Source organism: Dromaius novaehollandiae, chromosome 5, assembly GCF_036370855.1.
Source record: "Dromaius novaehollandiae isolate bDroNov1 chromosome 5, bDroNov1.hap1, whole genome shotgun sequence".
NCBI classification, from domain to species: domain Eukaryota; kingdom Metazoa; phylum Chordata; class Aves; order Casuariiformes; family Dromaiidae; genus Dromaius; species Dromaius novaehollandiae.
Genome location: NC_088102.1, coordinates 70,698,729 through 70,710,269, shown reverse-complemented (window position 1 = coordinate 70,710,269; position 11,541 = coordinate 70,698,729). Strand labels below are relative to the sequence as shown.

Below are 11,541 nucleotides of genomic sequence, written 5' to 3'. Positions count from 1 at the left end.
TCATGGGCACCTTTTCCTCCTAAGAAGTCTCCTCAGAGCAGCCTTCACCTCCTTGTTTCTCAGGCTATACATCAGAGGATTTGACAAAGGTATCACTACCGCAGAGAATATCGAAGCCAACTTGTCTTCATCAACTGCTGAACTACAGCTGGGCCGTAGGTACAGGAGGACAAAACTCACGTAGAGCATCATGACAGCTGCTAGGTGGGAGGCACAGGTGGAGCAGGCTTTGCGCCTGCCTGCAGCAGAGCGCATCCTCGCAATGGTCACCGCAATGCGGGCGTAGGAGGCAACGATGAGCAGGTTGGTCATGGTCATGTTGAAGCCCACGAACACAAACATCACCACCTCATTGAGCCACGTGTCAGTGGAGGAGAGCACGAACAAGGGGGGCCCGTCACAGTAGAAGTTATTGATGACCCGAGGGCCACAGAAGGAGAGCTGGAGCAAGGCGCTCGTGTGTACGACGGCATTCAGCAGCCCCGCGAGGTAGGACCCAACGACCAGGCGCGTGCAGAGGCCGGGAGACATGACGACCCCGTAGAGCAGGGGGCTGCAGATGGCCACGTAGCGGTCGTACGCCATGGCAGCCAGAAGGTAAATCTCAGCCGTGGCAAAAACAGCGTAGAAGTAAAACTGCGTGAGGCAGCCAGCAAAAGAAAGGGCCTTGTGTTTTTCTGAAAGGTCCAACAGCATTTGGGGGCTGATGGTGCAGGAATAGCAAATGTCTAGGAAGGACAAGTTACTGAGGAAAAAGTACATGGGGGTGTGGAGCTGGGGGCTGACCCTGACCAGCACGATGATGCTGAGGTTTCCCACCAGGGTCAGCACGTAGCTGCCCAGGAAGAGGGCAAAGAGGACGGGCTTCAGGTGTGGGTGCTCTGTGAGTCCCGAGAGGGTGAAGTGGGTCACCCTGGTGCAGTTCTCCTCATCCATTTGTACTGTCCTTAATCGCTGTGGAGAGACCTGGAAGGAAGACAGAAAGAAGTGAGAGAAATATGTGTTAACATCCTCCCTGTTGTCCGCCTTGAGAAAGCTCTCTCAGTATCTGAGACAGCGCGAGCAGAAGTCATGGACAATCAATAGATGCAAATTTCTTCCAGTGAACACAAGTCTAATCTGACAAACTCACAGTGCTTTATCTCACCTAATTGCCCAGGCTGCCTTTTTAATCAAAGATGAGAGAAATAGGCTCTCCTGAGTTCAGCATTCCTCTAACATATTCCAGCTGTCTAGCTTAGGAAGACATGATTCACACCCTTGAGGACAACCCTAGATTTTCTCAGTGCAAAAATCACCTTCCTTCCCCCCGGTTGTTTTCGCTCGCAGGCTCAACATCGGTGAGGTTTCCCTTGCTTTGGCTCATCAGACACTTTTACTTGCAGAGGCCCCCAGCCATGCTACCCTGTAGTGCCTTTCACTGGCTGCAGGAATCAGAGTTCAATGAACTTCAAGGTACAGTGAAAGGCAGACCCAAGCTTTAGTTAACGTGTGCTGAGTTTCCTCTAAGCATGTTGCAGCTGCCACTTACACCTCGTTGTCCAGATTTCGGCAAGAGTCATAGCAGCAGCAACAGAGTAGAGAGACTGTGGAGTGAAATACAAGATTCCCGGACACACCTGGGGAGCAGCAACATCTCCTCAAGCTTTAGCACATGCTGCACAGGGACATGAAACACTTGCAGCCTTGGGTCTCCCTCCCTGGAGCACAGCAGGAGCACAGCAGAAGAAGCAATTAAATAATACCTCTGCATTTCCCATGGTAGCTGCCATTCCCCCTTAGACTGAGTCTATTGTCAAAATCTAAAACTGCAAGAAACTCCTTTTCAGGGGAAGAAAATGTTAGCGTGGGACATCAAACTTATGCCTTAGATGTGCTGAATTGCATCCATGTTTCTCACCTTATGACTTGGAGACACCAAGGGTAACCAGGCAGCAGAGGAGGGTGGATCCCTTCTGGGTCCTTTCACTTGATCCTCACACAGACTCTGGTTTTCCTGCTCATTCCCCTCATTTCTCTTCACTCTGCCTATGATTTACTGGTGATATCACATGAGAGGCTGAGCGAGGAACAGGCTTTCTTATTCCGTTATTCAATCTCCAACATCATCCAGGAGATTTTCTCTTTGCTTTTATGTCCTCCCAACCAGTTCCTTGCATGATTATAACCCTTCCTCTACTGGGCTGCTTTTGCTTGGTGATCTTTTGCCACACACACAAAGACTGCAAGCGGGTTAGACACAGCTTAAGAGTACACAGCAATTATTTATTAGCCAATGCACACACAAGATAGCAAAGACTAGCAGGCTGCTGGGGTAGGCATTTCTGTGCTCCTGTCCCATCCCACTAAGGCTGCTGCCAAGTGGGCATCAGCCAGGCTGGAAAGATCCAGCATCTTTCACCCCTGGGAAGAGCCTTCATCTTCCTGGGAACTCTTCTGATTTTCTGCTTTTTTCCCCTCAAGGTTTTATACAATTTCATGTCAGTATTTTTCCTCTTGGGCCCCTGAGTTAGCATTACCATCTCAACAATTTGACTTCTGTCCATGTTTTAGTTCGTGTGGCTTTAGCTTATGGACTCTCTCCTGGCTCTTCAGCAGTGTTTTTCAGGAGGGCAAAGAAAAGGTCTCACAGCCTTGCTGCATGAGCTTGGGTCCATGCTCAAAGCCAGGCAGTGGGCTATGAGCAATCCAAGTAACATCTGCTATTCCTTTATACACCATGATACTTAACCGGTCTGCAAAGAGATGTTTCTCCAGGGCTGGTCGCTCCCTTCAGTGGCAAATCTCACTTTGGAACAGGAATGAGATTCAAAGTCAGGGTCTGGAGGGCTTAGAGTACAAATGGTGCCACCTCCTCCGACTGGGCCAGGGAGAGGAAGGTAACGTGCCCGTGCGTGGACATGTATACGTCCTGTCAGGGCTGGCAGAAAGAACGTGATGGGGGTGGCCGCATCCACACCACGCAGGCATGGGCGGCAGCGACCTGCACCACGACATTGCAGGACTCCATGCAGAGGCGCTTCCCAGCCATCACCGCTTTGTCTCCCACAGCATTTGTAGGACCCTCACGGCTGAAGACAGACTGATTCCCTCTTTCCTCCTCTCCCCCCACCACCTGGGACACACCTCCTGATGCTCTGCAGCCTGGTCCGTGTCACCCCGGAGTACACCCACGCCTCTCCCTTCCCCAGGCACCAAGCGTTAAAAGCAACCTGATGCTCGTTGGAGCTACGGACAGGGCAAAAGCAACAGCAGGGACAGGGGATCTGCCTCAACATCCAGGCTCCGTGCTCAGCCCTGACCATGAAGACCGAGCAGGAGGCTCGTGATGCCCAGGCTGGGATGACACACTCTTGCAATTATTGCCCAGATGAACAGCCAGCTCAGCTCTGCGCAGAATGGCCCAAAAGGGCGGTCCGTGTCCTGGAGCTGCGTGTAGGCCGCATTCGACTTTTTTTTTCCAGTTGATCACATCACTGCGTGGCCATCGTTAGCTGGCTGCCTTCCCCCCGCGCATGGTACCTCTGCCTGGCTCAAGGCCAGCCATCCCCTCCCAGCACCGTGCAAAACCTCACGGGCACGTTCACCGTTTTGGATAGCTCTGCCTGTGGCCTGGCTTCACAAACGCGGCGACGGTGGGTTTCGTAGCGTGGTCCTGACACGCAGAGCACAGCGGGGGCATGGCAGCAGCGCGTGGAGGCAGAGGGCAGCAGTGCCGGGTCCCCTGGGACGGTGCAGGACGGTGCCGGAGGGAGCAGGCCAAAACAGCACAGCCTGCTCCCAACCGCCGACAGCAAACAGCCCCTGGCATGTGCCACCGCCACGCCGAGCTCATCCTGCTGGGGCGGGAGGAAGGGCCCAAAGTTGTGCCAGGGAAGGTGTCAGGCCACTTAACCAGCCTGGGTGATCTGTGCCAGCGCTCTAGGTCCTGCCCTGGCACCTTGCTGTACTACCATGCGTGTAAGCACAAGTAAGGCTTTGGCTTTTAGTTGCTTTGTGGTAGCCACATCTTTTCCAAAGGCTTAGGGGATTTTCTCCTTGGCTGGGGGAGTGTGACATAGCCCAATGTTTTCCAAAGGTGCTCTAAGAAAGGCACAGGTGCTTTGATGCCTTCCCAGACTATTCAGCTTGGGTTACGCATTCCTTTTTGCTCTAAAAATCCGCCTGAACGTGTATGGGCTAAGTCCGATGTCCAACGATTTGTGTTGAAAAGGTAAATACAAGCAAGCGAAGTCGCTACTAAAAAGGATGGAGGGGTTGTTATCACCTCACCCACAGAATCACAGAGCGGCGGAGGTTGGAAGGGATCCCTGGAGATCATCTAGGCCAACCCTCATGCTCAGGCAGGGTCACCTAGAGCACGTTGCCCAGGATTGTGCCTAGATGGCTTTTGAATATCTCCAAGGAAGGAGACTCCACCACCTCTCTGGGTAATCCACCATCACGTCAGGGCCCTGGAGAAGGAAAGAACAACCCTCTGTTGCCCTTCCTAATAAATTATATCCTACCACAGCAGTGCCATCAGGGTGTCTTCCCTCTCCCCCAGGAAAGGTCCAACTTTGCAGTCCTGGCTGTGATGGAAGCTAATCGGAGGGCGGAAAAGCCTTCCTGCCACACGTGGCCAGCAGCTCTGGCCATCAGTGGAGAGCAGTAGTCACATCATGGGCCTTGGGCAGCTGCAACCAGCAGGGCAAGTACAACGTGTCATGTCTGATTGCTCACGCAGAGCTCAGGCTTTCCCCCTGCAAAATCCCTGCGGGTTTCCACATGTGCCTTTGAGTCCCAAGTCTGCTTCTCGGGACCAAGTGCCCAAAGTGGTGTTCTCTAGGGACAGAATGATCAGGAGCGGTCCCAGCTGGCAGCCAGAATTTCCTTTCCTCAATGCCAGCTGGATCCTGCAGGGCTAGAACAATCACCACAAACAAATTTGGAGACCATGTGGTTGACCCTGGAGACTAATGGTGGCTGTGAACTCAGGAAATAAGCTCATGTAGCAATTCAGATGATGCATTGCATCTCCCTTACGTACTTGCTAAAGAATGAACACATCTTCAGTAGTACTGATAAGTGCTTTGGGAAACAGCTTCTCCTCCTCCTTCTACTCAGGGAAACTATCTCCTATTTACTTTTAGGCTGTTGAGCGAGATGTTGAGTATGAAGGTCACCAGCCCACAGAAAAGTCATTCTGCCCTGCCCCTATGAACACTTTAAATGGGATCCCAACCTGGGCACACCTGATTGAGCATGGAAGACACCTAGCAAGGAATAAGACAGATGCATGAAGGTTTAAAAAAAACCCAAATCTTCATGGGCACCTTTTCCTCCTAAGAAGTCTCCTCAGAGCAGCCTTCACCTCCTTGTTTCTCAGGCTATACATCAGAGGATTTGACAAAGGTATCACTACCGCAGAGAATATCGAAGCCAACTTGTCTTCATCAACTGCTGAACTACAGCTGGGCCGTAGGTACAGGAGGACAAAACTCACGTAGAGCATCATGACAGCTGCTAGGTGGGAGGCACAGGTGGAGCAGGCTTTGCGCCTGCCTGCAGCAGAGCGCATCCTCGCAATGGTCACCGCAATGCGGGCGTAGGAGGCAACGATGAGCAGGTTGGTCATGGTCATGTTGAAGCCCACGAACACAAACATCACCACCTCATTGAGCCACGTGTCAGTGGAGGAGAGCACGAACAAGGGGGGCCCGTCACAGTAGAAGTTATTGATGACCCGAGGGCCACAGAAGGAGAGCTGGAGCAAGGCGCTCGTGTGTACGACGGCATTCAGCAGCCCCGCGAGGTAGGACCCAACGACCAGGCGCGTGCAGAGGCCGGGAGACATGACGACCCCGTAGAGCAGGGGGCTGCAGATGGCCACGTAGCGGTCGTACGCCATGGCAGCCAGAAGGTAAATCTCAGCCGTGGCAAAAACAGCGTAGAAGTAAAACTGCGTGAGGCAGCCAGCAAAAGAAAGGGCCTTGTGTTTTTCTGAAAGGTCCAACAGCATTTGGGGGCTGATGGTGCAGGAATAGCAAATGTCTAGGAAGGACAAGTTACTGAGGAAAAAGTACATGGGGGTGTGGAGCTGGGGGCTGACCCTGACCAGCACGATGATGCTGAGGTTTCCCACCAGGGTCAGCACGTAGCTGCCCAGGAAGAGGGCAAAGAGGATGGGCTTCAGGTGTGGGTGCTCTGTGAGTCCCGAGAGGGTGAAGTGGGTCACCCTGGTGCAGTTCTCTTCATCCATTTGTACTGTCCTTAATCGCTGTGGAGAGACCTGGAAGGAAGACAGAAAGAAGTGAGAGGAATTTGTGTTAACATCCTCCCTGTTGTCCGCCTTGAGAAAGCTCTCTCAGTATCTGAGACAGCGCGAGCAGAAGTCATGGACAATCAATAGATGCAAATTTCTTCCAGTGAACACAAGTCTAATCTGACAAACTCACAGTGCTTTATCTCACCTAATTGCCCAGGCTGCCTTTTTAATCAAAGATGAGAGAAATAGGCTCTCCTGAGTTCAGCATTCCTCTAACATATTCCAGCTGTCTAGCTTAGGAAGACATGATTCACACCCTTGAGGACAACCCTAGATTTTCTCAGTGCAAAAATCACCTTCCTTCCCCCCAGTTGTTTTCTCTCGCAGGCTGAACATCGGTGAGGTTTCCCTGGCTTTGGCTCATCAGACACTTTTACTTGCAGAGGCCCCCAGCCATGCTACCCTGTAGTGCCTTTCACTGGCTGCAGGAATCAGAGTTCAATGAACTTCAAGGTACAGTGAAAGGCAGACCCAAGCTTTAGTTAACGTGTGCTGAGTTTCCTCTAAGCATGTTGCAGCTGCCACTTACACCTCGTTGTCCAGATTTCGGCAAGAGTCATAGCAGCAGCAACAGAGTAGAGAGACTGTGGAGTGAAATACAAGATTCCCGGACACACCTGGGGAGCAGCAACATCTCCTCAAGCTTTAGCACATGCTGCACAGGGACATGAAACACTTGCAGCCTTGGGTCACCCTCCCTGGAGCACAGCAGGAGCACAGCAGGAGAAGAAGCAATTAAATTGCATTTCCCATGGTAGCTGCCATTCCCCCTTAGACTGAGTCTATTGTCAAAATCTAAAACTCCAAGAAACTCCTTTTCAGGGGAAGAAAATGTTAGCGTGGGACATCAAACTTATGCCTTAGATGTGCTGAATTGCATCCATGTTTCTCACCTTATGACTTGGAGACACCAAGGGTAACCAGGCAGCAGAGGAGGGTGGATCCCTTCTGGGTCCTTTCACTTGATCCTCACACAGACTCTGGTTTTCCTGCTCATTCCCCTCATTTCTCTTCACTCTGCCTATGATTTACTGGTGATATCACATGAGAGGCTGAGCGAGGAACAGGCTTTCTTATTCCGTTATTCAATCACCAACATCATCCAGGAGATTTTCTCTTTGCTTTTATGTCCTCCCAACCAGTTCCTTGCATGATTATAACCCTTCCTCTACTGGGCTGCTTTTGCTTGGTCATCTTTTGCCACACACACAAAGACTGCAAGCGGGTTAGACACAGCTTAAGAGTACACAGCAATTATTTACTAGCTAACGCACACACAAGATAGCGAAGACTAGCAGGCTGCTGGGGTAGGCATTTCTGTGCTCCCGTCCCATCCCACTAAGGCTGCTGCCAAGTGGGCATTAGCCAGGCTGGAAAGATCCAGCATCTTTCACCCCTGGGAAGAGCCTTCATCTTCCTGGGAACTCTTCTGATTTTCTGCTTTTTTCCCCTCAAGGTTTTATACAATTTCATGTCAGTATTTTTCCTCTTGGGCCCCTGAGTTAGCATTACCATCTCAACAATTTGACTTCTGTCCGTGTTTTAGTTCGTGTGGCTTTAGCTTATGGACTCTCTCCTGGCTCTTCAGCAGTGTTTTTCAGGAGGGCAAAGAAAAGGTCTCACAGCCTTCCTGCATGAGCTTGGGTCCGTGCTCAAAGCCAGGCAGTGGGCTATGAGCAATCCAAGTAACATCTGCTATTGTCTTATACACCATGATACTTAACCGGTCTGCAAAGAGATGTTTCTCCAGGGCTGGTCGCTCCCTTCAGTGGCAAATCTCACTTTGGAACAGGAATGAGATTCAAAGTCAGGGTCTGGAGGGCTTAGAGTACAAATGGTGCCACCTCCTCCGACTGGGCCAGGGAGAGGAAGGCAATGCGCCCGTGCGTGGACATGTATATGTCCTGTCAGGGCTGGCAGAAAGAACGTGATGGGGGTGGCCGCATCCACGCCACGCAGGCATGGGCGGCAGCGACCTGCACCACGACATTGCAGGACTCCATGCAGAGGCGCTTCCCAGCCATCACCGCTTTGTCTCCCACAGCATTTGTAGGACCCTCACGGCTGAAGACAGACTGATTCCCTCTTTCCTCCTCTCCCCCCACCACCCGGGACACACCTCCTGATGCTCTGCAGCCTGGTCCGTGCCACCCCGGAGTACACCCACGCCTCTCCCTTCCCCAGGCACCAAGCGTTAAAAGCAACCTGATGCTCGTTGGAGCTACGGACAGGGCAAAAGCAACAGCAGGGACAGGGGATCTGCCTCAACATCCAGGCTCCGTGCTCAGCCCTGACCATGAAGACCGAGCAGGAGGCTCGTGATGCCCAGGCTGGGATGACACACGCTTGCAATTATTGCCCAGATGAACAGCCAGCTCAGCTCTGCACAGAATGGCCCAAAAGGGCGGTCCGTGTCCTGGAGCTGCGTGTAGGCCACATTCGACTTTTTTTTTTCCAGTTGATCACATCACTGCGTGGCCATCGTTAGCTGGCTGCCTTCCCCCCGCGCATGGTACCTCTGCCTGGCTCAAGGCCAGCCATCCCCTCCCAGCACCGTGCAAAACCTCACGGGCACGTTCACCGTTTTGGATAGCTCTGCCTGTGGCCTGGCTTCACAAACGCGGCGACGGTGGGTTTCGTAGCGTGGTCCTGACACGCAGAGCACAGCGGGGGCATGGCAGCAGCGCGTGGAGGCAGAGGGCAGCAGTGCCGGGTCCCCTGGGACGGTGCAGGACGGTGCCGGAGGGAGCAGGCCAAAACAGCACAGCCTGCTCCCAACCGCCGACAGCAAACAGCCCCTGGCATGTGCCACGGCCACGCCGAGCTCATCCTGCTGGGGCGGGAGGAAGGGCCCAAAGTTGTGCCAGGGAAGGTGTCAGGCCACTTAACCAGCCTGGGTGATCTGTGCCAGCGCTCTAGGTCCTGCCCTGGCACCTTGCTGTACTACCATGCGTGTAAGCACAAGTAAGGCTTTGGCTTTTAGTTGCTTTGTGGGAGCCACATCTTTTCCAAAGGCTTAGGGGATTTTCTCCTTGGCTGGGGGAGTGTGACATAGCCCAATGTTTTCCAAAGGTGCTCTAAGAAAGGCACAGGTGCTTTGATGCCTTCCCAGACTATTCAGCTTGGGTTACGCATTCCTTTTTGCTCTAAAAATGTGCCTGAACGTGTATGGGCTAAGTCCGATGTCCAACGATTTATGTTGAAAAGGTAAATACAAGCAAGCGAAGTCGCTACTAAAAAGGATGGAGGGGTTGTTATCACCTCACCCACAGAATCACAGAGCGGCGGAGGTTGGAAGGGATCCCTGGAGATCATCTAGGCCAACCCTCATGCTCAGGCAGGGTCACCTAGAGCACGTTGCCCAGGATTGTGCCTAGATGGCTTTTGAATATCTCCAAGGAAGGAGACTCCACCACCTCTCTGGGTAATCCACCATCACATCAGGGCCCTGGAGAAGGAAAGAACAACCCTCTGTTGCTCTTCCTAATAAATTATATCCTACCACAGCAGTGCCATCAGGCTCTCTTCCCTCTCCCCCAGGAAAGGTCCAACTTTGCAGTCCTGGCTGTGATGGAAGCTAATCGGAGGGCGGAAAAGCCTTCCTGCCACACGTGGCCAGCAGCTCTGGCCATCAGTGGAGAGCAGTAGTCACATCATGGGCCTTGGGCAGCTGCAACCAGCAGGGCAAGTACAACGTGTCATGTCTGATTGCTCACGCAGAGCTCAGGCTTTCCCCCTGCAAAATCCCTGCGGGTTTCCACATGTGCCTTTGAGTCCCAAGTCTGCTTCTCGGGACCAAGTGCCCAAAGTGGTGTTCTCTAGGGACAGAATGATCAGGAGCGGTCCCAGCTGGCAGCCAGAATTTCCTTTCCTCAATGCCAGCTGGATCCTGCAGGGCTAGAACAATCACCACAAACAAATTTGGAGACCATGTGGTTGACCCTGGAGACTAATGGTGGCTGTGAACTCAGGAAATAAGCTCATGTAGCAATTCAGATGATGCATTGCATCTCCCTTACGTACTTGCTAAAGAATGAACACATCTTCAGTAGTACTGATAAGTGCTTTGGGAAACAGCTTCTCCTCCTCCTTCTACTCAGGGAAACTATCTCCTATTTACTTTTAGGCTGTTGAGCGAGATGTTGAGTATGAAGGTCACCAGCCCACAGAAAAGTCATTCTGCCCTGCCCCTATGAACACTTTAAATGGGATCCCAACCTGGGCACACCTGATTGAACACGGAAGACACCTAGCAAGGAATAAGACAGAAGCATGAAGGTTTAAAAAAACCCAAATCTTCATGGGCACATTTTCCTCCTAAGAAGTCTCCTCAGAGCAGCCTTCACCTCCTTGTTTCTCAGGCTATACATCAGAGGATTTGACAAAGGTATCACTACCGCAGAGAATATCGAAGCCAACTTGTCTTCATCAACTGCTGAACTACAGCTGGGCCGTAGGTACAGGAGGACAAAACTCACGTAGAGCATCATGACAGCTGCTAGGTGGGAGGCACAGGTGGAGCAGGCTTTGCGCCTGCCTGCAGCAGAGCGCATCCTCGCAATGGTCACCGCAATGCGGGCGTAGGAGGCAACGATGAGCAGGTTGGTCATGGTCAAGTTGAAGCCCGCAAACACAAACATCACCACCTCATTGAGCCACGTGTCAGTGGAGGAGAGCACGAACAAGGGGGGCCCGTCACAGTAGAAGTTATTGATGACCCGAGGGCCACAGAAGGAGAGCTGGAGCAAGGCGCTCGTGTGTACGACGGCATTCAGCAGCCCCGCGAGGTAGGACCCAACGACCAGGCGCGTGCAGAGGCCGGGAGACATGACGACCCCGTAGAGCAGGGGGCTGCAGATGGCCACGTAGCGGTCGTACGCCATGGCAGCCAGAAGGTAAATCTCAGCCGTGGCAAAAACAGCGTAGAAGTAAAACTGCGTGAGGCAGCCAGCAAAAGAAAGGGCCTTGTGTTTTTCTGAAAGGTCCAACAGCATTTGGGGGCTGATGGTGCAGGAATAGCAAATGTCTAGGAAGGACAAGTTACTGAGGAAAAAGTACATGGGGGTGTGGAGCTGGGGGCTGACCCTGACCAGCACGATGATGCTGAGGTTTCCCACCAGGGTCAGCACGTAGCTGCCCAGGAAGAGGGCAAAGAGGATGGGCTTCAGGTGTGGGTGCTCTGTGAGTCCCGAGAGGGTGAAGTGGGTCACCCTGGTGCAGTTCTCCTCATCCAT

The 11,541-nt window shown here is 52.6% G+C and overlaps 3 protein-coding genes across 3 annotated transcripts; all 3 read right to left on the bottom strand.

Annotated features, from left to right (window-relative positions):
- On the bottom strand, positions 1 to 936 carry LOC135328571 (olfactory receptor 5AR1-like). Its single transcript, XM_064513450.1, has one exon. It carries the CDS (start codon positions 934 to 936, stop codon positions 1 to 3), a length of 936 nt encoding a protein of 311 aa, XP_064369520.1.
- Positions 937 to 5,305: 4,369 nt separating this feature from the next.
- On the bottom strand, positions 5,306 to 6,241 carry LOC135328570 (olfactory receptor 5AR1-like). Its single transcript, XM_064513449.1, has one exon. It carries the CDS (start codon positions 6,239 to 6,241, stop codon positions 5,306 to 5,308), a length of 936 nt encoding a protein of 311 aa, XP_064369519.1.
- A 4,364-nt stretch (positions 6,242 to 10,605) lies between these two features.
- Positions 10,606 to 11,541, bottom strand: LOC112991682 (olfactory receptor 5AU1-like). The gene has a single exon (XM_026114341.2). It carries the CDS (start codon positions 11,539 to 11,541, stop codon positions 10,606 to 10,608), a length of 936 nt encoding a protein of 311 aa, XP_025970126.2.

Coding starts and splice junctions, on each gene's coding strand:
- LOC135328571 (XM_064513450.1), bottom strand. CDS start 936: ATGGATGAGGAGAACTGCACCAGGGTGACCCACTTCACCCTCTCGGGA.
- LOC135328570 (XM_064513449.1), bottom strand. CDS start 6,241: ATGGATGAAGAGAACTGCACCAGGGTGACCCACTTCACCCTCTCGGGA.
- LOC112991682 (XM_026114341.2), bottom strand. CDS start 11,541: ATGGATGAGGAGAACTGCACCAGGGTGACCCACTTCACCCTCTCGGGA.